Consider the following 25,676-nt stretch of genomic DNA (forward strand, 5'->3'; position numbering starts at 1 on the left):
CTGGAATTGCCATAAATAGTTCGCTATTCAAAGCGAGTAAGAAAGCTGGAGTCATGTGTGCTCGACTGTGAGATACAAGCTATCCATGTTCAATGAACGAATTGCAGTGCGGTATAATTCATAATTTGTATTTTCGCCATACGGTATATTTTTATTTATATATTAAATATATTGTATGGAATTTTTTTTGTTTATTTTAATGTGTGGTGCTGGATGGCTCCTGTTGCTCCTGTTGCATTTTGGTCATCATACAGCGCAAAGCATCCATCACCATGGTGCGAAATTCGATATTTTGCAATGGCGTCATCCTCCTCATCGTCGTCAACAAACTAATGACGAAGAAGTAGTTGTCGTCGATCTCGTTCTCATCGTTCTCGTCGTTGTCGTTCTCATTCTCGTCGTTGTAATTCTCGTTCTCGTCGTTGTCGTTCTCATTCCCGTCGTTGTCATTCTCGTCGTTGTCGTTCTCGTCGTTGCCGTTCTCGTCCTCGTCGTTGTCGTTCTCGTCGTTGTCGTTTTCGCTCTCGAAATTGCATGGCTTCGGCGTGGATCCAGTGATTGTGTAAGCTAACGCACCTCCGGTAGCTGCGGCGCAAGCTCTGCCACTTGCGCTGACACAGTTCCGCTGAACAAAAGATAGAGAGAGCGAAAGAGTTGCAGTTGACATTATGATTTTAGATTTTGTTGGGACAGACTTACCATTGGCACCTATTTCCAATGCCACGCCGAGCCATTGAAATCTCCTCTCCGTAAGGTCACCGTGCCCCGGATGGGTTATATCCCACAGAGCGGGACGCTGTTCGACTTCGGATATCAATTTAGTAATATCCATTTTTCTGCTTCCTGCAATAAAGAGTGAATATGTCAACATATTTCTTTCATTTTCTTAATAATGTTAATGTTAATTAATTAATTACAAAATTCCAAACTACTTACGTTGTCGTATGTTGATGGTTACCTCGTGGTTGTGCTTACGATTTTGTAAAAAATCTTTGAGAGCAGAGATGCCCAAACGCTGCTTACGACGGAGCAAATTTCAATACATTCAAATAAAAACACCAACACTGAAAAAATTAGGGAGAAACATTTTTATAATAAAGACAATTATGATATAACAATGGAAATATAAAATTTAGGCACATGAATATGGATGATATTTTTCACTTTGTACATAGTTTATTACTTAATCAACATCAATAGTTGTTCGAGTTACTTGTCAAATGACGCGACGACAATGCAATAACTAAAAGCATAATACAATTTTTTCAAGTGTATGCGCGTCGCCAAAGCAACAACATAATGTTGATGAAATTTTATGACCCAACAACATCCACATGCAAGTCTTGTTACCTTGCTCAAATGCAGAGATAAGAAAACGAAAGCGAAAAATTGTTTTTGCAATTAGCATTGGAGCATGCCGATCAGTGCTGCCAATTTGGATTTTTTTCCGACAAAACAGGCTATTTTTGTAAGCTATCTGCGGGAAAAATTTGAGAATTGCGGGAATTCCGGAAATTGAGTTGGCTTTTCCAAAAATATGAAAAAGGCAGCTTTACGATAGTCACTTACAAACAAACCAAAAAATTTGGTGGCGTATCGATTATTTTTCTCGATATATGCTAAGGTCATCACTCGCTTAAAGCTTCGATCTCTATGATATATAAAAAGTGCACGTAAATTCTTAGTAAGTTTTGAAATGCCGAAAGAATATAAACAAATGCACCGATGTCTGACTTAAAAGTGATGAGTTCAAGTCATGGATTCGCAGAGATGACGCAGACCTGCAGAGGGTATATTGCAACTATTGGAAGACCACTATTACAGTGGTCCAAATGATGGAAATCTTTCAAACAAAATTAACTTAACAAATTGTTATTTTTTGATATTTTTCGCTTTTTTTGATACATTTGCTTTTGGCTTTTTATTGGATTTTTTAATCATTTTTTAAGCTTTTTTCTCCTCTCTTAACGTTAAAAACAGCTTTTTTCCTGGTAAAGTTGGCAGCACTGCTTTGAATGGTACATTAGTATATTTTCTGATCAGACTCCGGCGGCTGTTGTTGACCGTCTGACATATTGCAACAGGTCTGTTAAGTTAACAGCGAGCAGAACGCACGTTAACAGCGTCATAATACCTGCGATGAGTTGAATTGAAAGGAATTTCAAAATTATTTATTGATTTCATAATTGACATGAATTAAAAACAGGATTTTTAGTGGATAGCCAAGCCATTTTAATTTGTTTAAGTTTGATTACAGTTTACATTTACAACTAAAATCATTACATTTAAATGTTCGTGTACATATGTATGTGTACTCCTGTATGAATCTGATGGTGGCACGCGTCTGTAAGAATAACGTAAAAACGCCGACGGCAAATTAGATAGCTGGATACTATGTATCTGTTAGCGATCGCTTGTAGTTCGATCGGCTAATTGCCTTTTTACTTTTGAAGTGTTATATCTTGTAAATCGTGTCGGTGGCGAAGCTGGACACTTGCTTCAGTCACAGCCAAAAAATATTAAATGGTTACTTATATGTTCATGTGTACCATATCAATTAATTTGAAATACGCGGGTTTTATTTATAAACAATATTCGTTCAAAAATAAAGCTACTAAAAAAGCTTAGTGGCTCAACACCATCTACTCTATGGGTAACGGGTATAATTACTATCTTCTGCCGCTCTCTTTATGAATACTAAACACAAAATCCAATTCATTTGGATATTTTATCTTTTACAAAAGTAAATAAAAACCGGCTGACCGCTAATCTGACTAATCAGATGCAGCTTAAATTGAGAGAGTCAAGAAATGTTTGTGTATCTATAATTGTGACTAGTTGTTCTCTGAATATGATTACGAGTGAAAATGGCAAATCTCTTCTCCATTTTGCACTCAATTCTCACGCTCAGCGCAAATATCATCAGAACAAAACGCGAACCGAGTTCAGTCTGCGTTTGGAGGCTGTAAAATACAGACAGGCAAATTAAACAGTCAGCTAACCTGGCAAGGGAAACACAAAAGTTGAAGTTTGAATATTCGTGCAGATAATTACAGTGAAATTAGTTATAAAGTCAACTTGATTTTCGACAATTCATTGTGAATTCTTAATTCTACATGCAAAAAACAAACTGCGCATTTGCCACAACTTTCAGGTTCAATCTAGTTGTTGAAAACTATTTGTTTTTCCAGTTGTTTGCTCAACTGTCGCACTAAGACTGAGTGAATATTGAACAGTTAATCAAACTGAACTCACAGATTCGTAATGAAATTTAGATTGAGTCTAACTTTTGTGTGCTGCCTGCTGTCAGCACTGAGCGAAATCAAACTTGTGAGCAGCGCCAAAATACTTGCTGTCTATGCATTTCCAGGTAATGAGTGTTCACTGTACTACATTCCTATTAAAATATTAACATCGTGTCGATGGACAGGCAAGAGTCACTACATGATGCACACGGCGCTGATAAGAGAACTCATCGAGAGTGGCCATCAAGTGACAATGATTGCAGCATTTTCCCTCGAGTCACAAAGCCTCGGCAGCAACTACACGGAATTGCTCATAGAACCTGTCTACGATTTCTGGCATGACGGTAAGCAACAAATGTGACAGTGCAAAATGTCATGTATTACTATTTATATATTCTACTTGCGATATTAAAAGGTGTAACAATTTAATTACACAAACATCTATCGTTGATAGCTATAATTTCTTATTTATTCGCGGCTAATTTGCTTTGAGTTTGTTTTCCACTCATTATCATTAACTTATAATATTATAACTTATAATAATAGTATTTGTGATAAGAGTATTTGGCATACACTGAAGTTTTCAAGAAATTACCAAAAATATATTAAAGTTACTCCCAAGTTAATAATAAACACCATGTTACACCATGTTACTAGTACGTTTCATAAAAAGATACAATTTTAATTTTAGACTACCATTTTAATAGACTTCTAATATAATAAGTAATTTTACCCTCATTAAACCAGTAATTGTACTGCATGTAGAGGGTTAACAAAAAAAAAAAACATTTGCCAAAAAGGTATTTGTATATTATAAAGGAGATTTCATAATTAAAGAATGTTATATTATATTTATGATCTCTAAATCTCTAAAAAAATTTCAATTACTTGACTCACATTTAATTTCATTAATGTTAACTCGCAGCTATCTTAAAATGCTGTATTAATTTTATTTATAGTTGCCTTAGTGCTACAAGCTGAAGTTTATTAATTATGACACTAGTTATTAAGAATGTTACAATAAGTAAGTTAAGCTTATTAAATCAAATTAAATATTTTGATATTATTTTATACAAAAATCACAATTTCTTGGTATTTAAATCTATATTAGACCTATGCATATATAAAAATTAATGACTATATGAACTACTAAACTTATTTTCATTTGGTTTTTTTTTATTAAAAATTATTTTTCTAGAAATTCGAATTTTAGTAAATCTTTTGTTCTTATCTTATCTCCTGCATTTCCATGCATCAGTTAAGTTCATCATTTAAAAGAAAACTTATTTTTCTAAAATTTGATTAAATGTTTCTTCTTGTCTTATCTGCTGCTTTTCCATTCCCCAGTGAAGCTCAACTTTGGCGTCGAACATCTGTTTGATCTCACACAAATGACCAACTATGATTTTCTCAAAATGCTGGAGATTATTGGACTCAAGACCACGGAGCATGCACTGAAGCAGCCCAAGGTGCAGAAGCTCATCCACGCCAAGGAGACGGAGGGAGTCTTCGATCTGCTGCTGGCCGAGCAGTTCTATCAGGAGGCTTTTCTCGCTTTATCATACAAGTACAACATACCTATAGTGACAACCAGTACGCTGGGCTACGAGAATCACATGAGTCAGATGATGGGACTGATCTCGCCGTGGTCCTTTGTGCCTCATGGTTTTATGCCCTTCACCGATCGCATGTCTTTTGTGGAGCGACTGCGGAATACTTACGTATCGTTGTACGAGGACTTTGATCGTCTGCTTAACTATTTCCCCAAAATGGATGCAATAGCAACAAAGTATTTTAACACAGTACTGGGTGAGTGGATGCAAGTACAAATGAACGATGTCAAGCTAAGTGAATTAGTTGTCGTGCGTTCCGATTGCAGCTGAGGTGCCGAAGGTCAGGCACATGGAGACGCAAATCTCGGTGATGCTGCTAAACAGTCACGCACCGCTGACAACGTCACGTCCCACCGTCGATTCAATGGTGCCAGTGGGCGGCATGCATATCTATCCACCGAAGCAGTTGCCCAGGGATATGCAAAGCTTCCTCGACGGAGCCACAGATGGCGCCATCTTCTTCAGTCTCGGCAAGTGTGAGGAGTAAATTTCCTCCTTCATTGCTCTAAATGCTGCTGCTTTCCTCTTACAGGCAGCAATGTGCAGAGCAAAGAAATGCCACCCGAGATGCTGCGGCTATTTCTCAAGGTCTTTGGCTCCCTGAAGCAGCGTGTTCTATGGAAATTCGAGGACGAATCAATTGGCCAGCTGCCGGCGAACATCATGATCCGTAAGTGGCTGCCACAGGCGGATATTCTGGCGCATCCCAATGTCAAAGTATTCATCACACACGGCGGTCTCTTTGGCACCCAAGAGGGTGTGCACTATGCGGTGCCCATGCTGGGCATACCCTTCTACTGCGATCAGGTATTGCAGGGTATTTATTGAATGAATTAAATTTAAAGCTATCTTTACTCTTTCTCTCTCAGCATCTGAACATGAACAAGGCTGTGCTGGGTGGCTACGCTATTAGTCTGCACTTTCAGTCCATCACTGAGCAACTGCTCACTCACTCGCTGCTTCAGCTCATCCACAACGTCACCTACAAGGAGAATATTCAGCGGGTATCGCGCATCTTTCGCGATCGTCCGCTTGAGCCGCGCAAGAATGCGGTTTATTGGATCGAATATGTCATTCGCCATAAGGGTGCTCTGCATATGCGTTCAGCTGGTCTGGATCTCACCTGGTATCAATTCTATTTGCTGGATGTGATTGCCTTTGTAGCAGCCACAATCGTTGGAGTTTTCCTGCTGATCAGCTTTGCACTACGTTTGCTTAGAAGTCACAAACAAAAGCAACAAAAGGAAAAAGCAAATTAACATTAATTGTCATTTAAAATTTTACAAATTGCAATCACATATAATTTCCACCCAGAATTGACGACTAGTTTGAAAAATATTTAGCTGGCAGCACGTGGCGTGCCGGTAGAGCGATTGTATCACCACCGATTCTCAACAGTGTAAAACTAACAAGTCATCAATAAAATACTCAACACGAATAAGCAAAACAAAAGGCAAAGCGATGTAAAGTAGTCGATGTGTATCTACCCTGTAAAAGATTGTTACGAGTACATGCTATGAATGAGATTAAATGCGAATTATTGTAGATTAGATTGATTAACTTAATGAAAGTTGTTTTTTGAATTGCTTTATAAATTACTCAGTTCTATTAGCTACCTTGCAAACGTAGAGGAACATGCCATAACTTGATAAAGAATCTGAATATTGAATACTAATATTTTTTGGTACTGTTATTGGAATATGTCTTAATTCAGATAAAAGTAATCAAAATTTCATAATTTTCTTTTACATCTTTTCATATTTTCATGTCAATCTACTAAAAAAGCTAAATATATTTGTATTACAAACTATTGATAACTTCAAATTGGATTGTTTTTTTAGATTCTAGAAAAATCTTAAGTGAAGAATATTATTAAAGGGCTTTCTGATAATTCTTAAAAAAAACATGCTAATACATAGGCCACAAACTAAATTATTAAATTCTTATCAAGTTGATACAATTGATATTTTGATATACCTGAAAAATATGTAATAGTTGTAGGGCATATTTACAGAATACGCCAACCGAATTTCACAATAAGCTTTTCGCTGATAAGTACGAATAAATTAAAGTGTCCGATGTCGGGTTCGTTTCAGTCGTCTGACGATCGCGACATAGAACAGTCGATTGCGTTGTGTGCGGAAAAAGTGCCGACGAGCTGCGAATAGTGTGTGACCCTCAAAATGGTGCGTTTAATGAAAAGTGATATAATAAAATTTAATCAATTAAAATATCAAGTGCACTCTACACTGCGCAACACTTGAAACAAAAATTGTCTGTCTAGACCAAAATAACTAAATTTAAGATAGTAGCATAGACAGAACGTTAACCTGTTTTGTGGCTCATTTGTTAATTGTCACAAAATATACATATGTATATCAAAAAGAAGAAGTGGAAACTTTGCAGATACTCGTACCAACCTCTGAGAGCTTCGTTATAAATTAAGTTTATGTGTATGTGTGCGAGTGTGTGTGCTTTTTTTGTTGCCGGAACACCGAAGAGAAATTTCGGCAGTCATAGTAACAAGTGCTCTAAGGTCGTTGACCTTCCACTTAGACAATGCTCAATAAATAAAAATAATAATAATAATATTATATTTGAGAGGTTGTTGATAAAGTCGAAACATCACTATGGGAATATGTGTCAATATAAATATAGGGCTATTTTTGCGACGTGTATATAGTATACAATAATGACGACAAGTCCGATAGACTTGTAGATTTGCTGTATCATAGCATTGGCAAGGGTTTGCTGGGTCATGATGATTCAATCAATCTTATTATTATTTTACAATGTTATTTTGATGTTCAATGTGTGAGGGAATTAATCTTCCGCTTGTTGTTATCACGAATTTCAAACGCCTTGATCTTTATTTCATAGATAATTTCAAACGTGCCCTTTCAAGCATTTTCTTCATAAGCCTGCATAATATTTGCTTTCCATACATTTTAAATAATTCCAAATAAATCCAGCACTTAAAATCCGAAAGTATTAATTGCCAAGCTACTTGGTAACACAAAAGACCTCACGCAAACGTATAATTAGATCCTATGTAGATGATAAGAAAAACTGTCACAAAGTGCTACAAAGATAAGGTAAAATAATCATTAGACCAAACAGATGTTTTGAACGTCATAAATACGGTAGCAGTCACATAATGATAAGACAAGACCCAGACTGTGCGATAAACAAAGCAAAATAACACTTGTTCACTTCTCTTCGACCTACAGCAACTGAAAAGCGCGTGGAAAGTGTTGCTGCTCGGCCTTGTGGCCCTGCAGCACTTGGAGTTGGCAGCGGGCTCAAGGATCTTGGCCGCCTTCTTCTTTCCGGGCAAGAGTCACTTCATGATGACCAATGCCATGGTGCGAGAGCTGGTGAAACGCGGACACGAGGTGACATTCTTGACGCCCTTCTCGCTGGCCAAAGAGAACTTAGGCGATAACTACAAGGAGATACTGATACCGCAGTACGACTTTTGGCCCACACGTAAATGCAGCGTATGAAAGGTGACTTCAACACTTTGTTAAACTCATTTCTACTTCCAGTGCTGAAGATGACCCAGGCGAAGAGTGTGCTGGCGATGACAAATGTCTCCACGCTCACCTTCATACGCATGTGCTACGTCATGGGCCTGGAGAGCACCGAGTTTGCCTTCGAGCAGCCCGAGGTGCTGAATCTGATTGATGCCAAGGATAAAGTGGACAAATACGATCTATTGCTGGCCGAGCAGTTCTTCAACGAGGGAGCGCTGTTCTTGGGACATCTGTATCAGATTCCCATCGTCACCATCGCGACCTTTGGCTTCGCCAACTACTTGAGCCCATTGGTGGGCGTTATGACGCCCTGGTCGCATGTGCCACATGGCTGGAAACCGTACACGCCTCACATGTCACTGCTGGAGCGCATTGACAGCGTTTATACTTGTGCCTTGGAGGATATCGTTCGCACTATCTGGCACTATCCGCAACAGGATGCGTTGCTGCAAAAGCATTTTGCGCACAAGTTCGATTCGGTGCCCAGCATCAAACAACTGGAACGCAATATCTCTGCCTTCCTACTGAATACTTACATGCCGCTGGAGGCGCCTCGGCCCGTCTCCTTCAACATGATCCAGGTGGGTGGACTGCACATTCAGAAGCCAAAGGCTTTGCCTGCCGATATGCAAAAGTTCCTGGACGAGTCCAAGCACGGTGTCATCTACTTCAGTCTGGGTATGCTTGAGATTAAACCCTTTTCTTAAAACTTGTATTAATGTTGACTTCCTTTGGCAGGTTCTCAGGTCCGCAGCGCAGACTTGCCACCTGAGAAGCTCAAGATCTTCCTCGATGTGTTCGGCAGCCTCAAGCAGCGCATTCTCTGGAAGTTCGAGGATGAAAAGCTGCCCAATCTGCCAGCGAATGTGATGGTTAAAAGCTGGATGCCACAGAATGATATTCTCGCCCATCCAAATGTCAAGGTCTTCATCGCCCATGGCGGTCTCTTTGGCACCCAGGAAGCAGTGTATCACGGGGTGCCTGTGCTCGGGATGCCCGTCTATGCCGATCAGTATCTGAACATCAAGAAGGGCCAAGCAGCTGGCTTTGCGTTGGGTGTGGACTATCGCACCGTGACAGAGCAGGAGCTGCGTCATTCGCTCACCGAGCTGCTCGAGAATCCCAAGTACATGGATAACATGAAGCGCGCCTCAAAGATCTTCCGCAATCGACCGCTGGATGCCATGGATGAGGCCATGTTCTGGATCGATTATGTGATCGAACATCGTGGTGCACCGCACTTGGTCTCACCTGGACTGGACTTGCCGTGGTATAAGTTCTATCTTCTCGATATTATTGGTCTTGCCTTGGCTGCAATTCTGTTGCCAATTCTTGGACTCCTCCTCTTCTGTCGCAAGCGAAAATCATCGGCTGTGAAAAGTGCGAAGACAAAGGTGAAACGCAACTAACGAACATCTCAACTCAAAACGTTTTTTATTGATAAACAAATTTGTAGACTATGAATTAAGTTAATTGTGAAACAATCATCAATAATTTCTAATTTTTGTTGTATAATTTCCAATGTAATACAAATGAATTGTTATGTTAACATTTTACAAAACCGAAAGACTTGTCTCTAATCATTTCCAAAATACTCGTAATCAAGGATAAAGCTGCTGAGGGGATATTCATAATTGCCAACAAAAGGATACGCGGCAAAAGCTAGCTTGTTGTGAGAGTGTATATGCGAGTGTGCATGTGGTGTGTGTGTGAGTGAGTGTGTTGTGTGTTGACTCCTCTACTGGCTGATCACCATGGACTTCTTGATCTTCTTCTCCTTCTTCTCATGGGTAATGGTCACTTCCTCTGCAAACAAAAAATAATTATTTATAAGAATTTTTAAACAACCCAATTTTTGAATGCGTTCTAAACTTAATAGAAAAGTTTACAACCTTTAAAATTTTATTTTTATATTCCTTATATCATTTTATTCCTTTAAATTATATTATATTTCGGTACTATTATTGTTTTTAAAATAACCTTCACTTGTCAACATTTCCCTTTAATCATCATCCCATCAAACCTTATCTAGCACTTGATATATTTCAAAACTGAGTTCTACTATATTTGTATATAATTCCCTACCTTCGAACTTGGTGGGCAGCTGCTTCACTGTCTCAATGGTCTTGACCGTCTTCTCTCCGGGCTCAATGATCTCCTCCTCGTACTCCTCAATGATCTCCTCCTCATCGGTATCATCGGGATTGTTCTTGGTGCTGGGCACAGGATCGAAGACGGTCTTTGTGGCCTTCTTCACGATGCCCTCGGCGGTCACAGTGGTGTAGTGATACTCGGTGCCACCCTCAATCTTGATGGTCTCGACTGTGGTCACATCACCGGGATTCTCGGAGGGGACAACCTTCTTGGTGCCCGACTCGGACTTGAGTTTCTTGGTGCTGGTCACATTCTTGTGCTTCTCAGCATCCTTGAGGGTCTTCTTGTACTGCTTGATCTCCTCCTCGGTGAGCTCAACCTCCTCCTCCTCGTAGACGGTCTTCGAGGTGGTGATGGTCTTGCCCGACTCCAGTTCCGTTGAGTAGGTGTACTCAACACCGCCGGGCACACGCTTTGAGGCTACGGTCGTAGTGTCGTTCTGCACAAAGTCAGCGGGTGGTGGAGGTGCCGATGACTTGGTCTTTTTCTTCTTCTTGCCAGCATCACTGGTGCTCTGAGTGACAGCCTTGATGCTCTGCTCCTGCAGCGAGTTCTTGCGCACGGTGCGATTGTTCTCGGTGATCTCAATGTTCTGGCTGACGCGACGAGTCTCCTCGATGGTGGTGTCTTCGCGATAGTTTGACTGTTGATCATTTGTGTTCGACACAATGTTCTTCTGCACCTTTTGCACCACACGTCGCGATGTCGACTCAGTGGAGTCCGTGGAGTCCACCGATGACTTGCGGGTCACATTCTTCTTCAGCTTGTTCACCTGAGTGTTGGTGTTCTCATTGATCTCGGTGGGCACCGAGTCGAAGAAGGTCTTAGTGCGAGTGCTGCGTGTGCCATCGTCATTGATGGTGGTGTACACCTCCTCGTAGCCACCCTCGATGGCACGGGTCAACATAGTGGTGTGCTCATCGATGCGAATCTCCTTACCCAGACGCTTCTTGATCTCCTTCTTGTTGGCCTGCTCCTTGGCCAGATCCTCGGCGCTGACGGGCTTGGGATCCCAGAAGGTCCTCACCTGGGTCTTGACGGTGCCATTGGGCTGAGGGGTGGTGGTGATCACCTCGTAGCCACCCTCGATCAGCTTGTACTGGGTGCTAGCACCGGTGGCCTTGTCGAACTCGACTTTGCCATCCTCAATGTCAGCGGAAGTCACCAGCTCTTCAGTGCAAAGTGTTGTTTAGTGAGTGGAATAGAGTGTACAATATGTGAGTAATTTGTGTGTGTGTGAGTGTGTGAATATGTGTTTGTGGAGCGCAGCTCTTGGACCACTCTGAAAACATTAACGGTCGCTAGTCTGTCTGTGTTGTTGTGTGTTTGTTGTTGTGGCAATTAGTTGCAAGCACTTGGGGGTCATTCGTTAAACATAGGGCAAGGGGTAACCTTTCATAATCCTAAATTAGTTTCATCTAAGGCGCAGTTGGTTTTTATCGTTTTGTTTTTTGGTTATTATCAAAGCACTTTATACAGCAAAATTTCGTTAGTTTTCCTTTTTTCTCGATTATTTGCTTGTACTTTCCGTTGTGGTTGCTGTCCAGTTAGACGTGCACAGGCTCTGGCGGGGATTGGGTTGCATTGTAGGACTCCAGTTGCTGTGTGAGCAGCTTGCCCGACTTTGTCGCCAAATGGGGCAAGCAGCTGTAGTGCAACAGCAGTTGCAGTAATTGTTATTTCAACTTACGCAACGTCTTCTGGCGGCTGGGCTTTGTGGGTGCAGCACTCGCCAGGATGTGCTGTTGTGGTTGCTGTTGCTGTGGTTGCTGCTGCGGTTGCGTTGATTGCGACGGCGCCTGGACACGTTGCGGTTTTACTATCGTCGATATTGCTGCCGTTGTTGTTGTCGTTGCTGCTGTTGCTTTTGGTATTGCTTTCGCTGTCGATTGTTGTTGCTCAACGTCGCTGGCTTTCTGTGCGTTAGTTGAAAGTTTGTTAGTTGCAACAGCAGCGGCGGCAAATTGTGGTGAGGCAGCTGCAACTACAACTGCTGCTGCTGCTGATGCTGATGTTGCTGTCCCAGTTGACCGCTTGTTAGTGGTTGTTGCACTTGAACTTGAGCTGGGATTTGAGCCGGAACTCGAGTTGTTACTGTTACTGTTACTGTTACTGCTTTTGTTTGTGGGCGTGGCAGCAGGCTTAGGCGTAGGCGTAGGCGACTGGGTCTTTTGCTGCAGCAGCTCGATAGCGGTTTGTGTAAGCAGTTTGTTAGTGGCTAGCGTTTTATCGTTATCGCTATCGATATCTGGAATAATGCGTTTATGGTAATCGTTTTAGCTGGCAGCAAACTCATACAGCGATCGTATGTAGATGATTGATGGTGATTGCTGATTGAATGATTGATTGATTGATTGATGGTGAACCCCCAATATAATAGATACTTTTCACAAGGGAGACAGAGAGAGAGAGAGAGATAGGTGCGAGCGAGAGCGAACTTAGAAGTAAACAACTGAAAACAATAAATGCAATTAATTATTTGATCATAAAATTAACTTAAAACTAAAATAAAAATGCACATTTCAAACATTTTTGGATTAATCAAAAAGTTTTTGTTTTTGTTGTTGTGTGTTCTTGAATAAATATTTTCGACAATATTTCTGTAGGTAAATTACAACATAAAGTTTAAAGAAAGAAAGAGTACTTGTAGTATATAATGGTAAATATATATTTTTTGTTGCGCTGTGAAAAGGTGTCTAAACAAAAAGTTAGCGTTCAACTCGTTTTGTGTATGAGGAGAGAGGGGGCAAACACACACACACACAGGCGTGCACACACACATACACAAAGAGGCATACACAATATTTGCAGTTAAATATATTTTTTCAAACATTTTATTATTTCTATAAAAATATATATATGTATATATCAATTAATTAAAGCAGTGTGGAGTGGGATGGTGGTAGGGGGGAAACAGGAAGTGGGAAAGGGAAAGGGAAAGGGTAGGAAGGGGATGGGTTACAATGAGCTTTTAATGCAGATGAGCTGTAAATTCAATGCCACAAATCGCCGCGATGCACACTCAAGTGCGGCATAATTACAAAAATTTCAATTAAAATACAATGAAGTGTAAAAGTTTTGTGGCTGAGCCAAGTGTGTGGTGGTGAAGGAGGTGGTTCTGATGTTGTGCCAAGTGTGTGTGACACACTCACACACACACACACACAAGCAACATGCTGCGACGACGTCGACAGCAGCAGCAGCAGCGACGAGTGTAAAAAAGTTTAATTTGAAAACTTAATTAAAATTTCTGTGCGTTTTTTTTTACACACACATATGATATGCCACTCTCTGCGCTGTGTGTGTGTGTGTGTGAGTTGGGGAGTGTGTGTGGCAATTAAATATTGCATATATGCCACTTGACAGCACTTGGTTCTAATTTGTTGCCCATGTTGCAGTGATGAATGTGACTCGAGTTTTTTTTGTGGGTGTAACAAGGTGTAAGGTCAGGCCTTCAGTGTGTGAGAGTGTGTGAGAGGGGGGTGTGTGTGTGTGCTGGTGTTGGTGTTGGTGGGGGGTCAACAAAACGACGCTTAACGAACGATTTGTTTTATTTAATTGCTTCTTTTTTGTTTTTGTAAGTTGTATCTATGAACTACCAGTTTGATCAGCCTCGGAGCTTGTCTCGGGCTTCGCCTCCAGCGTCTGCGTGATCTTCTTCCAGATGTTGTCGAACGAATCGGCGCCCGAGTAATCGATCTGTCCCGATTCCCAGCACTGGCGACGCATCAGATTCTCGTATTGCTCCTGTTCGGGTGTGCGCTGAGCGCCAATGCGCAACTGTGACAAGGCGCCGGCAAGGCCAGCCTGAAAGTATGCAACACAATTTTGTTAGCAAAACAAATCGCAGTTGTTCTCGATAACAGTAACAATAACGATAACGATAACATGTAAGTACATATTGCATGCAGTTTGGTTGCCAAAAAAAATGAAAATAAAGATAAAGAAAAAACATATCCACTAATTTGATTAGCTACTTCTTGGGGGTGGCGAGGGAAGTGGGTAGCAGAGTTTGTTAGTTGTAGCACAATGCAACATGGCGTATGATTAATGCGTTTGTGCTGCTGCACGGTCTGCAAGCTGCATGTTAAAGCGTCTTGTCCTTTCGCAAATCCTTGTGGCAGATTACTATGTGCATGAAGATGAAGTGCGTCGCCCCATTCCATGTGTTCTGGATGTGTGTGTGTGTGTGTGCGGTTCGAGTGTTGAGTGTTTGCGAATGAAAAACAGGCAGCAACTGCAGCTGAAGGATGCACACACACACACACGCACACACACAGACAAAAGAATGGTCAGGTCGAAGACTGGCAACTAATAAATCAGCAAAAGCAGTTAATGCCAGCGGAGCAGCAGCGAGAGGCGAGAGGCAGCAGCAGCATCAACGTGGTAGCGATAATAATGGCGACGATGATGATGATGATTATGATGGGCAGCACATGAAACAAAAGGACAATGACAATGACAACGACTTCGACAGCGACAACGACAACGACAATGATAACAACGTGTGATGATGGACACGCAAATGTGCAAATGTGCAGCAGCAGCCGCCTCAAGGCAGCAGCCAACTAGAAAGACTAGACACCACAAGGACGAGGACGAGAACGAGGCCGAGGACGAGAACGAGCACAGGTCGACAGGACAAGAACCCAGACGAGACGACAGTTTTAAAGTGCAGAGAGCCAGGAGTTTATAGCATACGATGTACATGACAGAGTGCAACCAAAACGATGTGAGATTACATTAAATCACCAACTGAACTGAGCTGAACTGAACTGAAGGAGGTAAAAGGAAAAGGAGAAGGAGCAGAACTTGATGGTGGATTGGTTTCGTGTGTTGTGTGGTTTATGTGTGGCATGTGCGGCATGTGTGGTGCAGCATGTGCTGGCAGCCAGTTCGTATTTTACCCTCAGCTTCTCATTCGATTCGTTTCATTTTGGTTGCTTTTCTTTTCTTTTTTTTTACCTCATCTGCATCATCGGCAACTTCATCGACTTGACTGTGGTCTGATGGGTTTTGTGTCGCATTCTCTGGGTGTTGGTGTTCTTGTTGGTTTTGGTAGTTTTGGTGGTGTTCAGAGTGTGCGTGGGAAGTGTTGTTGTTGCTGTTCGTGTTGTTGTTGGTGGGCGATTGCTCAGTTGCATGTACATTGCTATTTACATCTATTGCTATGGAGTCTTCATTGGCAGTGGATGGTAATTGTGGTGAAGGTGCTTGAGGTGGTGCTTGTGGTGGTTCTTGTGGTGGTGGTGCTTGTGGTGATGTGGGTCTGCACTCTTCATGCTGCTGCTGCTGCTGTTGCTGCTGTTGCTGTTGCTGGTGATGGCCACTCGCATATTCATTGTGTCTGAACTCTGTTTGCGATTCATTCTCTTCTTGCCTCTCCGCCTGCTCATAGTAATCTGCCCATGGATCACGATATTCTCGCACGTCTGGCACATATTGTTGTATCGGCTGCTGTTCGTGTGGTTGGTGCTCCCGATGATAGTGGTTGTTGCAGTGCTCGTAATAGTAGCTGTCCATATCGTAATGATATTCATTGTAGCTCGTCGAGTGGATTATGTTTAAGCAAAGACACTGGCATTGTGATTTGATTTGTTTTTAAAGCATGGCAAATTGATTTGGCATGAACAGAAAGCGCATAGTAAGAGTTGGAAATCAATAAATAAATTATAAAATACCAAACTTAAAAAAAAAAAAACAATAAATTAAAATAAAGAACTACAAAGTAAGTAAAGACAAAGACGAATGTAAACAAATACCAAAGCTAAATATATACTACTACTTAAAAATATACTGAAAAGTCTATCTACTGCTTGTTAAAAATATACTAAATAGTCAATCTACTAAAACGAGTCTATTTGCTATAAATTTGCAAAATGCCATGAAATTAAAACAATGTTTGTTTTCTACTTCTATTACAAAGTTTCAATAAGTCGAAAATAAACGAGTACGAAATAAATTGATTTATTTATTTGTACATCTATCATAAAATTGACTATTTGTATGAGCTTGAAATAAATTGATTTGTGTTTTGATTTGCAATCTACAAAAATGTTTCTACTTCTTTTTCTTCTTTTCTCCTATTAGAATAAATTGAAATATTATTGCTTTTCACTAGGAATTGATTTTTTTTATTTTTAGATTTATAACAGAGAAGAAACACAATATATTCAAATAATAGTGTAGTCTTGAATTTGCTTGGCTGCTTCGGAAGGCTAAATTGTTTCTAGCCTCAAGAGCCTAACAAGAAGTAATTAATCATTAAGTTTCTTGACGTTCATTGATAAAATTTCAATTACATATATGACAAAATTGCAAATAGTTTGTAATAGAAAGTTTGTATGACAAATTTCCGTTTCATACAGTAATAGGGCCACCTTAAAGCCACTTTGTTGGCCATTTGGAAACAATTTGTGTTTATTTTGACAAAATGCTAGTTGAAGTTTTGCTCCACAAAAAGATACACCTATTGTGTTTGCATTGAAAAATGCTTTGTATGTCTTTTTGGGGTTCGCTTAATTGCTTTGTATGTTTTCTTTTATTAACTGTCACTTTCTTTTGTCCAATTATTTGAGAGATAGAGAGAGAGAGAGAGCGAACAAAGAGACAGCGCCTAAATGAATTGGCAAACCCAATTTGCATGCCATTTGGATCATTTCAATATACTTATTGACGTCGGCTAACTAAACATTCCGTTGGCACTCGGCCAAATCGATGCAGATTCGAGAACACACACAAAAAACACACAGAATTTAATACACACATACACTCACATAGAAAGACACACATACACACACACAGACAGACACACACAAAGAGTAGAATAACAACAACAAAGAAGAGTACACTGCAAAAATGTCTGTCTCTAGTAAAAACAAGAAGATAAACGAGAATCGTGAATCGAGAAGCGAGAAGCGTTTAATGGAGGCCAATTCGGGGCGTGGCGGGGCTGGCAATTGAGTGCAGCAAAAGTAAACTTTAGAATCGAACTAAAAACAGCAGAAAACGCAATGAAAAAGTACCGAGAGAAAAAGATAATAAACGTGGAAAGTGAAAAGTGAATGAAATAGTTGAGAAAATGCACTAAATATAACGAGGTCGTCGTCAATAGATCGATGCGATACGATGCGATGCTTCGCTTTGTTTGTTATTTACTTTTGTGGCATATGAATAAATAAAAATTGACGTACGGAAATAAATAAAATAAATATTGCATCTTGATCTGAATAATGTGCATAAGATATGGAAATATACGATTATGTATGTACAATATTTATAATAGAGCTCTGTACAGCAATAACGACCTTTGACCGTATCTACAATATGTGTGCATATAATATTATATTTGCGTTCTACAATTGTTGTGCTGGCTCTGGATCAGCTTACCTCCTCTTGTGGAACGCTTGAAGAACTATCGCATTTATCACTGGAAACACTTTGCGGCGCTTTAAGCTTTTGTTTTTGTTTTTTGTTTTGACGATGCGTTGCGGAGTTACGGATAATATATAACGAATATTACGTAGCATTCATTGGCAGAGATTAAGTTAAAACAACAGATTTTTGTTTGGTTAGGTTTTAGTTTGCTTTTGGACGTTACGAAACGAAACGAAACTCTCAAAGTTGCACTCAAATTAGACTTGAAAATACTTTTGAAAACTGGAGGAAGTGAGTTAAGGATTTAGCTTACAGATCGCACTTACCATTTGATCGCTGAGCGAGTCATGCACACTATCACAGAAGATGTTCCACCAGTGTTGAATCAGATCCTGGGCGTGTGCGTAATCGGTGGGCGTTGAAACGGTTTTCGTCTCCGAATTGAACTGTAACAACCAGGGCTTCAGTTTGCCAGCAAAATGCAAAATCTTAATTTTATCTCTGAATCTGTAAAAAGGAAAATACAACGAGATTAAAAACTGACAAGGAATAATACTACTGTAGAGTGGGGTCGACTGTGAGATACCCGCTACCCATTTTTAATAAAACCATATTGTAAAACTTTACCAAATAAATATACAAGACTAATACTAAAATATGCTAGGGGATACATTTTGGTATATACAGCTGTAAACTTAAACGCTTAGCACTGCTATTTCAAAGTTCACAGCTGTAGGTATAAAACTACATTCGAAATATACCACAAACACAAAATATACCAGATAGTCAAAAAATAATAATAATAATAATAACAATAATAAAATTCTGCTCTAAAAAATAATCCAACTTCATATACAAAAAAATACTGAAATATACTGAGGGTTACATTTGGTATATCGGTATATTACCATACTCAAAATAAACCATATAAACCAGTCATAGCAGCTAAGATCCGAATGCAGAAGGCCCTCTTTCCCAAACAAAAGTTTTTTTTAAATACTAAATATACCAAAGGCTACATTTGGTATATCAGAATATTGCGACATTCAAAATAAACCATTGAGTACAAAATATACCTCATTGTTAACCATAACAGCTAAGATCCGATTGCAGTAAACAAACAAATGTATTTTTTAAAAAACTTAAATACTGTGGTTTCTATTGTCTATGCCAGAAAAAAGCGACTCTAGCTTTATAATTACGCTTGCTATTCGATATTTTCGACTTGCAGGACGGAAGTGGTAAGTAAAATCTTGAATGTTAGTTAATACTTCAATACTTACTGTTTGAATGCGGGCAAATAGCAGTAGGAAGCATAGGCAGTCACGTTGTAAACGAATGGCAAATGCTTCTTGATGTCTGCGGTCGACCAATCGGCAAAGTATTGATTCAACAATCCCTGATCGCCACCATCGAAACTGCCGTGCTGGACGGCGTACTCTGTGATCTTGTTGAACGTCTCCACGCTGGGTGTGAAGACAAAGACGCCGGAGTTGAAGCAATCGGGCCAGCTGACATCTGGAGCAGCGGACAGTTCCTCGCGTTCGAACAGCTCATCGCAGTTTTTCAGTACCTAAAACGAATATAAGATTTAATAGATATATATAAGTGTATCTAAACAGAAGTATTGAACTTACCAGTGTATCGGCATCGAGGAAGACACACTTCTCGAACTGCACGAGACGCCAGCAGTGGAGCTTTGTGAAGGTGACGCCCAGTTCGGGACGGGAGAGCAGTGCCAGATTGGCGGCGTCCTGTGAGTCGAGTACGTTAACCTCTTGTACAACATTGTACACGTCCTTCAGTCTGTCGCGCATCGCCTCCGACACGGTGGGCGTCACCAGCACAGCCAGCTGGTGGGCGGTACCCGCTCGCTTCAGCGAATGTGCCAGCACCAAGGCGCCCAGCGAGTACGTGTCATTTGTGGTCAGCGTAACCCAAGCGAACTCTGCGAGCAAGAACAACGAAAGAAGAAAATAGCATTAGTTCAAGTGTAAGATCAAGCTGCTATCTGACAGATACAATTCAAGTAAGATACACAGATACAATTACAGTTACAAATGCAGCAGCTTGGCAATAGCACAAGTTTTTCTCTTCCCATTATATTTTTTTTTCCATTTCATTCTCATTTTCCATTTCAGAATTTCTTTTATTAGTTGGGCATTCAGAAAAATTCGCAGCAGACGTGAGTGAGAGCAAAAAAAAAAAAAAACTAAAAAGCAGCAACGCAGCATTTTTATGGATTATAAATAAACAGGCAGCAGGAGAATCCAATATATATACGAGTACATACATATAGATCTACTTAAAGATACACGATCTAGCGTTGCGATGATGAGTGTGTGCGCGCAGCATCTGCGTCAACAGTTTGTGGGCGGGGCACGCGGCGGGCGCATGCAACAAAAGTTTTGGCAATCTCTCGAATATTTTTCAGGCCCCATTTGGGCTATTTTCTTGAGATTTTGCACACAAAAAAAATATAATAAGCGAAAAACCAAACTAAAGAAAAAAGTATGGCGAAAACAGAGCAAAACATTGTCGAAGCGTATCTGCATATAAAGCAAATTATATTTTTGCGTTGTTGGCATTCAAATGGGATCAATTATATACACTATAAATAATCTGCAATCGGCATCAATATTAATTTTTATTCGCAACATGGCAAAAAGCATTAACATTGGCGCTAAGCAATTATGAGTTATGCCAAAAGGCATTAATAGCATTGCTTAAAAATTACCTTCTTATGGGTTAGCTTAACACTATTTACAAGTGGAAATATTCTCGATATATGTACTATATACAATTCTTAAGGAAATCTTTTCATTTCAATTTCAAATGGAATATCTCATTAGATTACAGAAAAATTCTCCAGACTTTTATAAAATAGAATTTAATATTTAGATAAAGTTAATCTTGAGTCTTAAATATATTTTTATTATATACTCCTGTTAAAAATAATTGAAATAAAACGTGCATAATTTGAAAGAAGGAAACAAATTAAGTAGATAGATTAAGATAAAATAAAAATCATCATTAGAGTTATTATTGAGAAAATTAAAAGTTTATTTTCAAATAGATTATAGACAAATTGATTGAACATTAATGCTACGATCAGAAAGATTCTTTATACATGGTGATTGAACTAACTTTAGTTTTGGGGGTTAAAAAAAAGTTAGTTTGATTTGTTTTTCTTTTTTGTTGGGTTTTCGTTGTTGGTTACTAAATAATCGTTGGGGTTTATTTAGCATTAGAAAGCGCATTTTTAGATTTATATATATTGAATACAACAAAAAGGAAACAGAAGATCAACTTCAACAAACAACTACCTTCTGTGTGATACGAATGGAAACGGAGGCGCAGCGAAACAGCGCAACAGCAGCTGAATGCATTGGTGACAGCACAGCTTCGGCCACCTTGCGGCAGGTGGCGCTCTCATATTCCTACACACACGCACCATGTATATAATTATGTACAAAATGTATCTGGACGTGTTTAATGGGTGTGTGGGTGCAAAAATGCGACTTCTTTTTGTTCGTTTCTTTTTTTATATTTTTTTGATTTGTTTGTCAATTCTTTGCTTTTCTTTTAAAGACTTTTGTGTGTGCAATGAGCTGTTGTGCCTAAAATAAAAATGAAATCATTTACTTGGCGAAACTAGAATGGTTTTTAATAACTTCGTGACTTACCGGATGCGAGAGCACAAAACAACAATAACAAAATTAAATCATGTCACAATAATAAACGGAAAATATCAAACGAAAGAACCGTTGTTTCTCAAGGCAAATGTCATAAATTTCTGGATTTAAATTAAATAAACAACACTTTGGATTTTCAATTCTCAAAAACAAAAAACACAGCTGTTGAATACGTCAAATTGTCACAGCAAAATCACAAAAATTAACGAACCATTTGGTCGCTTAAAATAAAATTTGTTTAATACTATTGCTTAACGCTAGGTGCTTATAATGGATTTACAAACTAATCTGACTCGCAAATTGTGCGCAGTGTAGTCGCAAGCGACTCTTAGCTTAAAGCCAAAGCTCGCTCAGCAGCTGCAGCGCTCTCTTAGCTAGAACTGAAGCGAAAAGCTCAAAGAGTGGCGACTGCGCACAAAGCGAGCTTTCTCCTTCTCTTGGCTTTGCACTTTATCAGCCGCGTATGCGGGGAGCACAATAAAGCAAGCTGATAAAGGTCGTGACACAAAAGCGATGAATGCTTATTGAGGCGCAGAGCGTCATACATAAATACATACACATATCGATGACCTGAATGAAGCGAGCTAATGAATGGAAATCGGAATAACCAGAGAGAGGGGCAAGGGCAAGACCAAGGGATAGAGTGGGTGGTTGACATTTGGCATTGGGAACTCTTGGGGCTTGGCAACAGTTTTGGCATTTTGGTTTATGGAAACGGAAACTCGTTTGTGCATCGTTGCCAATGTCAGAGCTTGGCATGGCAACTGAATGCCACATTTGTTGCAGCCGGCGTGGCAAGAAGAAAACGGATGGATGGCTGGCTGGCTGGCTGGCAAACCGGCAAAATCAGCGAGTGCAGCAGCAATGCCAACACCCAAAACGAGTTCTACGACGTCAATCTGTAGATCTCTTGTCTCCCCTCTCGCTCGCTCGCTATATGTATGTGTGTGTGCCACACTAAAAATAGCCAGAAAATGTGAAATGAAATTGTAGCGCGACAAGACAACGAGAAGTGGCTGTTGCTGCTGCTGATGTTGCTGCTGTTGCTGCATGCAGGCGGCGTTTTGCGGCACACAGATACGCAGATACATTTTTAGAAATTCAATCACAGAACGCAGCAAGGGAGCAACAAGAAGAAGAAGCAAGAAGCAGCAGCAACAGCTTCCCTCTGGAGCAGCATCCCAAGCATATAATTTTCGCCGTATGATTTATGCGGGCAACATACACACACACATTGTATATATGTATATGTATTAAATGTGTTTGGCATTTTCCTGATTTAATTTTAATTTTCCGCCGCCGTGTATTGTGGGCGTTGCGAGCAGTTTCTTTGCCAAAAACAACAACAAGGGCCATAATGAATAGTGTATTGTATGAGTGTGTGGAAAAGAAAAGTTGTTTTTCTTGATTTTTCTTGAAAATTGTGAAATTGTTAGCGCCTGTCGCCGGCCATAAACTGCGTGTGTCTGTCTGTGCCTGCTAAATATACGAGTATATAGAATTGAGTGCTATAAATAGCCGCATTTTTCACATCTATAACTGTATAATATACCCAATTTGAGATTGTGCACGTCAAGACATGAATAGACGCGTGTGAACATGACCAGAAAATGTCATTCATACGCGGAAATTGTAATCAACGCTACCTGATAAGCGGCGCCAAGCAAGACATATAAGTACACTCACTAGTTAGATTCATTAGTGGGTCACGACTTGCCCTAATCAATGCTCGTTAATCTGCCTTTGCTTTCCTACTTGGCACTGACCTTCACCACGCGCTCTTCTTTTTTTCTGCTACTCAACAGCAACCCTAGAGTCCAACGTATTAATGTAATACAGTGCATAGATTTCAATCTTTACTCTCTCAATTGCAAGCGCTCTCTCAATTGCATTCTGCTTCTCACACACACTCTCTCTCCCTCTTTCTCTCTTTTGCTTTGCCGTGTAAGCTTGGCTCTCTGTTGGCGTCAAAGCTCACATAACACGCACGTTATCAGTTTGTCAACATTTTGCCTGTTCGCCAATTCGCGCATATTTTTCATAAACAAACAACTGACGATTCGAAATCAAAAGAAATCTAAATGCTTCTGCTCTGCATGCACACTCGCACACACACACACACGCAAACCCACATGCATTCGTACTCACATGCATACGTACGTTCGTATACACGCACAGGCGGCGACTAGGCAAATGCTATTGAAGGTCAGTAAAGGTCGTCTCCGCAATTTACTACTAGCCCCCAAAACACATGTATTGAACGGACTAAATGACAGGAGCATAAAACGCAGAGTATGAAATTTGATTTGCCAATCTGCTAAAATAAAATGTGTGTTATGAAATATGAGAATGCAATTTCAGTTTGTAGCTTTGGATTAATTGCGATAAAATTGCAGTCGCAATTTAAAAAAGGCCCAGCGAGTGAATAACTTGTATGGAGCCATGCATAATACACACACACATTCGCACGTACGCTTACACGCATACATACACAGACAGACTTTTATTTATTTATCTTTTTTATCAATTCTTTTTTTTTGTGGTCACTTCTGCACGCTTCTTTCGGCGGCTGCTGCTGTTGGTTGATCTTGGATGAAGTAAAAACTTACTGCTCATTTTGTTATTGTTTGTTTGTTGTTTGTTTTATGTTAGTTAACTATGTGAATACACTGCAAAAACACGCGGAGCGAGTCCTTCGCGTTGGTTTTGCTTTGCCGGGGGTGGACTTGGTCTGTGGTGGTGGGTGGGGCGTGCCCGTTGAGCTTTCACACTGTGTGTTTGACAAGAGCGAGTCCGAGTTGCCTTGCGGAGAGTTTTGCGTTTGGCTGTTCTGCCTACCACGAGCGACGACGAGAAACTGAATGCCTACAACGTAGAGACGTAGCGAACTAATGAAAAGTGCGCACACTGACGACGCGACGCGGCGCGACGCGACGTCTCTGCCGTGGGCAATAAATGTGGGGGCTGCTGGCTGCGACGTCTTCTGCGCTGTCGTTAAATTGTCGTCGCCGTCATGTCAGGCAGTAAACCGCAAATCTGCTACGGGAGCTGAGGGCATCGGCAAGTCGTTGAGGAAGGCGCCAAAACAGAATTTTGCATTATGCTCGCTTCAATTTCATTTCTGTTGTTTCCTTTTCACTTCTCTATTTCAATCTCGTTTTGCCGGCATTGACTCTGCACCGGCGCCTCAATAAATGCGAGAGAGAGAGAGCGCGTCAAAGGTGCGAACGTATGCAAAAGTAATGAAGCAAATTCCGATAGCAGCTGCTGCTCTCTCACATGCTCTCTCAATATTTACTAAGAGTGGAGGCTTTTTAAGAGAGAGCTTTTCGGTGGTTGATAAAAAACTGCAAAAGCATTCCGACTTGGACTTGTTGCATTTCAGGAGACACAAGAATTGCACCTGTAGAAGGTGTAGAAGAAGATAATTTGAAAATTTGATAAGCTTAGCAAAACAGGGTCATAAAAAGAATTACGTTAGGCAGCATATAACACACTGATCTTACATAATTTTCTTGAAAAGACCGCATAAGAAATTTAATGCTGATAATTAAATTATAAATTAAAGGTGCCAAAATGACTAAGTATTGATTTTATTTTTAGACCGTTTCTCTTTTTTTACGAAATCTAATTATTATTTTATTACTAATACGAAACTTGAAATAAATTTCTAAAATTAGCATATTAATTCTAAAGCTGTTTACAATTAAATTATAAATTAAAGGTGCCAAAATGACTAAGTATTGATTTTATTTTTAGACCGTTTCTCTTTTTTTACGAAATCTAATTATTATTTTATTACTAATACGAAACTTGAAATAAATTTCTAAAATTAGCATATTAATTCTAAAGCTGTTTACAATTCATATGGTATATTGTTATATTTCCAAAACACTTCATCTCAATTTAACCGCAATTGGGTTAAAATATCGAAGCAAAAATACGAAGGTGGAAACTAATAACGAAGTATTCTACTGCTTATAACATATTAGTATTACAGCTAATAACACTGTAATATAACAGTTATCTGTTAACTACCAAGCCCAACGTTATGCT

General features: G+C 39.9%; 5 protein-coding genes across 10 annotated transcripts; 2 read left to right on the plus strand and 3 right to left on the minus strand.

Annotated features, from left to right (window-relative positions):
- Window positions 1-96: 96 nt before the first annotated feature.
- Window positions 97-1,160, minus strand: LOC127565438 (GATA zinc finger domain-containing protein 13-like). The gene is made up of 3 exons (XM_052003736.1): window positions 937-1,160; window positions 700-843; window positions 97-625 (listed from the first exon to the last, which is right to left on the minus strand). Exons 2-3 carry the CDS (start codon window positions 700-702, stop codon window positions 197-199), a joined length of 432 nt encoding a protein of 143 aa, XP_051859696.1. The 5' UTR covers window positions 703-843; window positions 937-1,160; the 3' UTR covers window positions 97-196.
- Window positions 1,161-2,959: 1,799 nt separating this feature from the next.
- On the plus strand, window positions 2,960-6,532 carry LOC117571995 (UDP-glycosyltransferase UGT5). The gene is made up of 6 exons (XM_052003730.1): window positions 2,960-3,370; window positions 3,431-3,589; window positions 4,593-5,054; window positions 5,125-5,332; window positions 5,395-5,665; window positions 5,728-6,532. Exons 1-6 carry the CDS (start codon window positions 3,265-3,267, stop codon window positions 6,115-6,117), a joined length of 1,596 nt encoding a protein of 531 aa, XP_051859690.1. The 5' UTR covers window positions 2,960-3,264; the 3' UTR covers window positions 6,118-6,532.
- Window positions 6,533-6,930: 398 nt separating this feature from the next.
- LOC117571994 (UDP-glycosyltransferase UGT5) lies at window positions 6,931-10,045 on the plus strand. Its single transcript, XM_034254504.2, has 4 exons — window positions 6,931-7,044; window positions 8,089-8,347; window positions 8,407-9,072; window positions 9,133-10,045. Exons 1-4 carry the CDS (start codon window positions 7,042-7,044, stop codon window positions 9,801-9,803), a joined length of 1,599 nt encoding a protein of 532 aa, XP_034110395.1. The 5' UTR covers window positions 6,931-7,041; the 3' UTR covers window positions 9,804-10,045.
- Window positions 9,814-24,377, minus strand: LOC117571996 (uncharacterized). The gene is made up of 3 exons (XM_034254507.2): window positions 24,230-24,377; window positions 10,480-11,718; window positions 9,814-10,200 (listed from the first exon to the last, which is right to left on the minus strand). Exons 1-3 carry the CDS (start codon window positions 24,234-24,236, stop codon window positions 10,133-10,135), a joined length of 1,314 nt encoding a protein of 437 aa, XP_034110398.1. The 5' UTR covers window positions 24,237-24,377; the 3' UTR covers window positions 9,814-10,132.
- On the minus strand, window positions 11,725-24,379 carry LOC117571992 (glycogenin-1). 6 transcript variants are annotated; one of them, XM_034254500.2, is made up of 7 exons: window positions 24,230-24,379; window positions 19,563-19,873; window positions 19,209-19,498; window positions 18,252-18,432; window positions 15,514-16,125; window positions 14,148-14,355; window positions 11,725-12,796 (listed from the first exon to the last, which is right to left on the minus strand). In XM_034254500.2, the coding sequence occupies exons 1-7, from the start codon at window positions 24,234-24,236 to the stop codon at window positions 12,225-12,227; spliced, it is 2,181 nt and encodes a 726-aa protein (XP_034110391.1). In that variant the 5' UTR covers window positions 24,237-24,379; the 3' UTR covers window positions 11,725-12,224. The 6 variants fall into 6 exon arrangements, with proteins under 6 accessions (XP_034110391.1, XP_034110392.1, XP_034110394.1 ...); XM_034254501.2 differs by lacking the exon at window positions 15,514-16,125 and adding an exon at window positions 17,938-18,003; XM_052003727.1 differs by lacking the exon at window positions 11,725-12,796 and adding an exon at window positions 12,972-13,000.
- Window positions 24,380-25,676: the final 1,297 nt, after the last annotated feature.

This window comes from Drosophila albomicans, chromosome 3 (assembly GCF_009650485.2).
Source record: "Drosophila albomicans strain 15112-1751.03 chromosome 3, ASM965048v2, whole genome shotgun sequence".
Taxonomy (NCBI): Eukaryota; Metazoa; Arthropoda; class Insecta; order Diptera; family Drosophilidae; genus Drosophila; species Drosophila albomicans.

Bases quoted from the DNA above. Each gene is read 5' to 3' on its own strand.
- LOC117571995 (XM_052003730.1), top strand. From the start codon at position 3,265: ATGAAATTTAGATTGAGTCTAACTTTTGTGTGCTGCCTGCTGTCAGCA. The intron at 3,371-3,430 runs GTAATGAGTGTT...GTCGATGGACAG, and splicing joins TGCTGTCTATGCATTTCCAG to GCAAGAGTCACTACATGATG. The intron at 5,055-5,124 runs GTGAGTGGATGC...TTCCGATTGCAG, and splicing joins GTATTTTAACACAGTACTGG to CTGAGGTGCCGAAGGTCAGG.
- LOC117571994 (XM_034254504.2), top strand. The intron at 8,348-8,406 runs GTAAATGCAGCG...TTCTACTTCCAG, and splicing joins GTACGACTTTTGGCCCACAC to TGCTGAAGATGACCCAGGCG. The intron at 9,073-9,132 runs GTATGCTTGAGA...TTCCTTTGGCAG, and splicing joins TGTCATCTACTTCAGTCTGG to GTTCTCAGGTCCGCAGCGCA.
- LOC117571992 (XM_034254500.2), bottom strand. The intron at 14,356-15,513 runs GTAAAAAAAAAG...GCATACTTTCAG, and splicing joins TTGCCGATGATGCAGATGAG to GCTGGCCTTGCCGGCGCCTT. The intron at 12,797-14,147 runs GTAGTTCATAGA...GCATTATTCCAG, and splicing joins CTCCGAGGCTGATCAAACTG to ATATCGATAGCGATAACGAT.
- LOC117571996 (XM_034254507.2), bottom strand. The intron at 10,201-10,479 runs GTAGGGAATTAT...TTTTGTTTGCAG, and splicing joins GCTGCCCACCAAGTTCGAAG to AGGAAGTGACCATTACCCAT.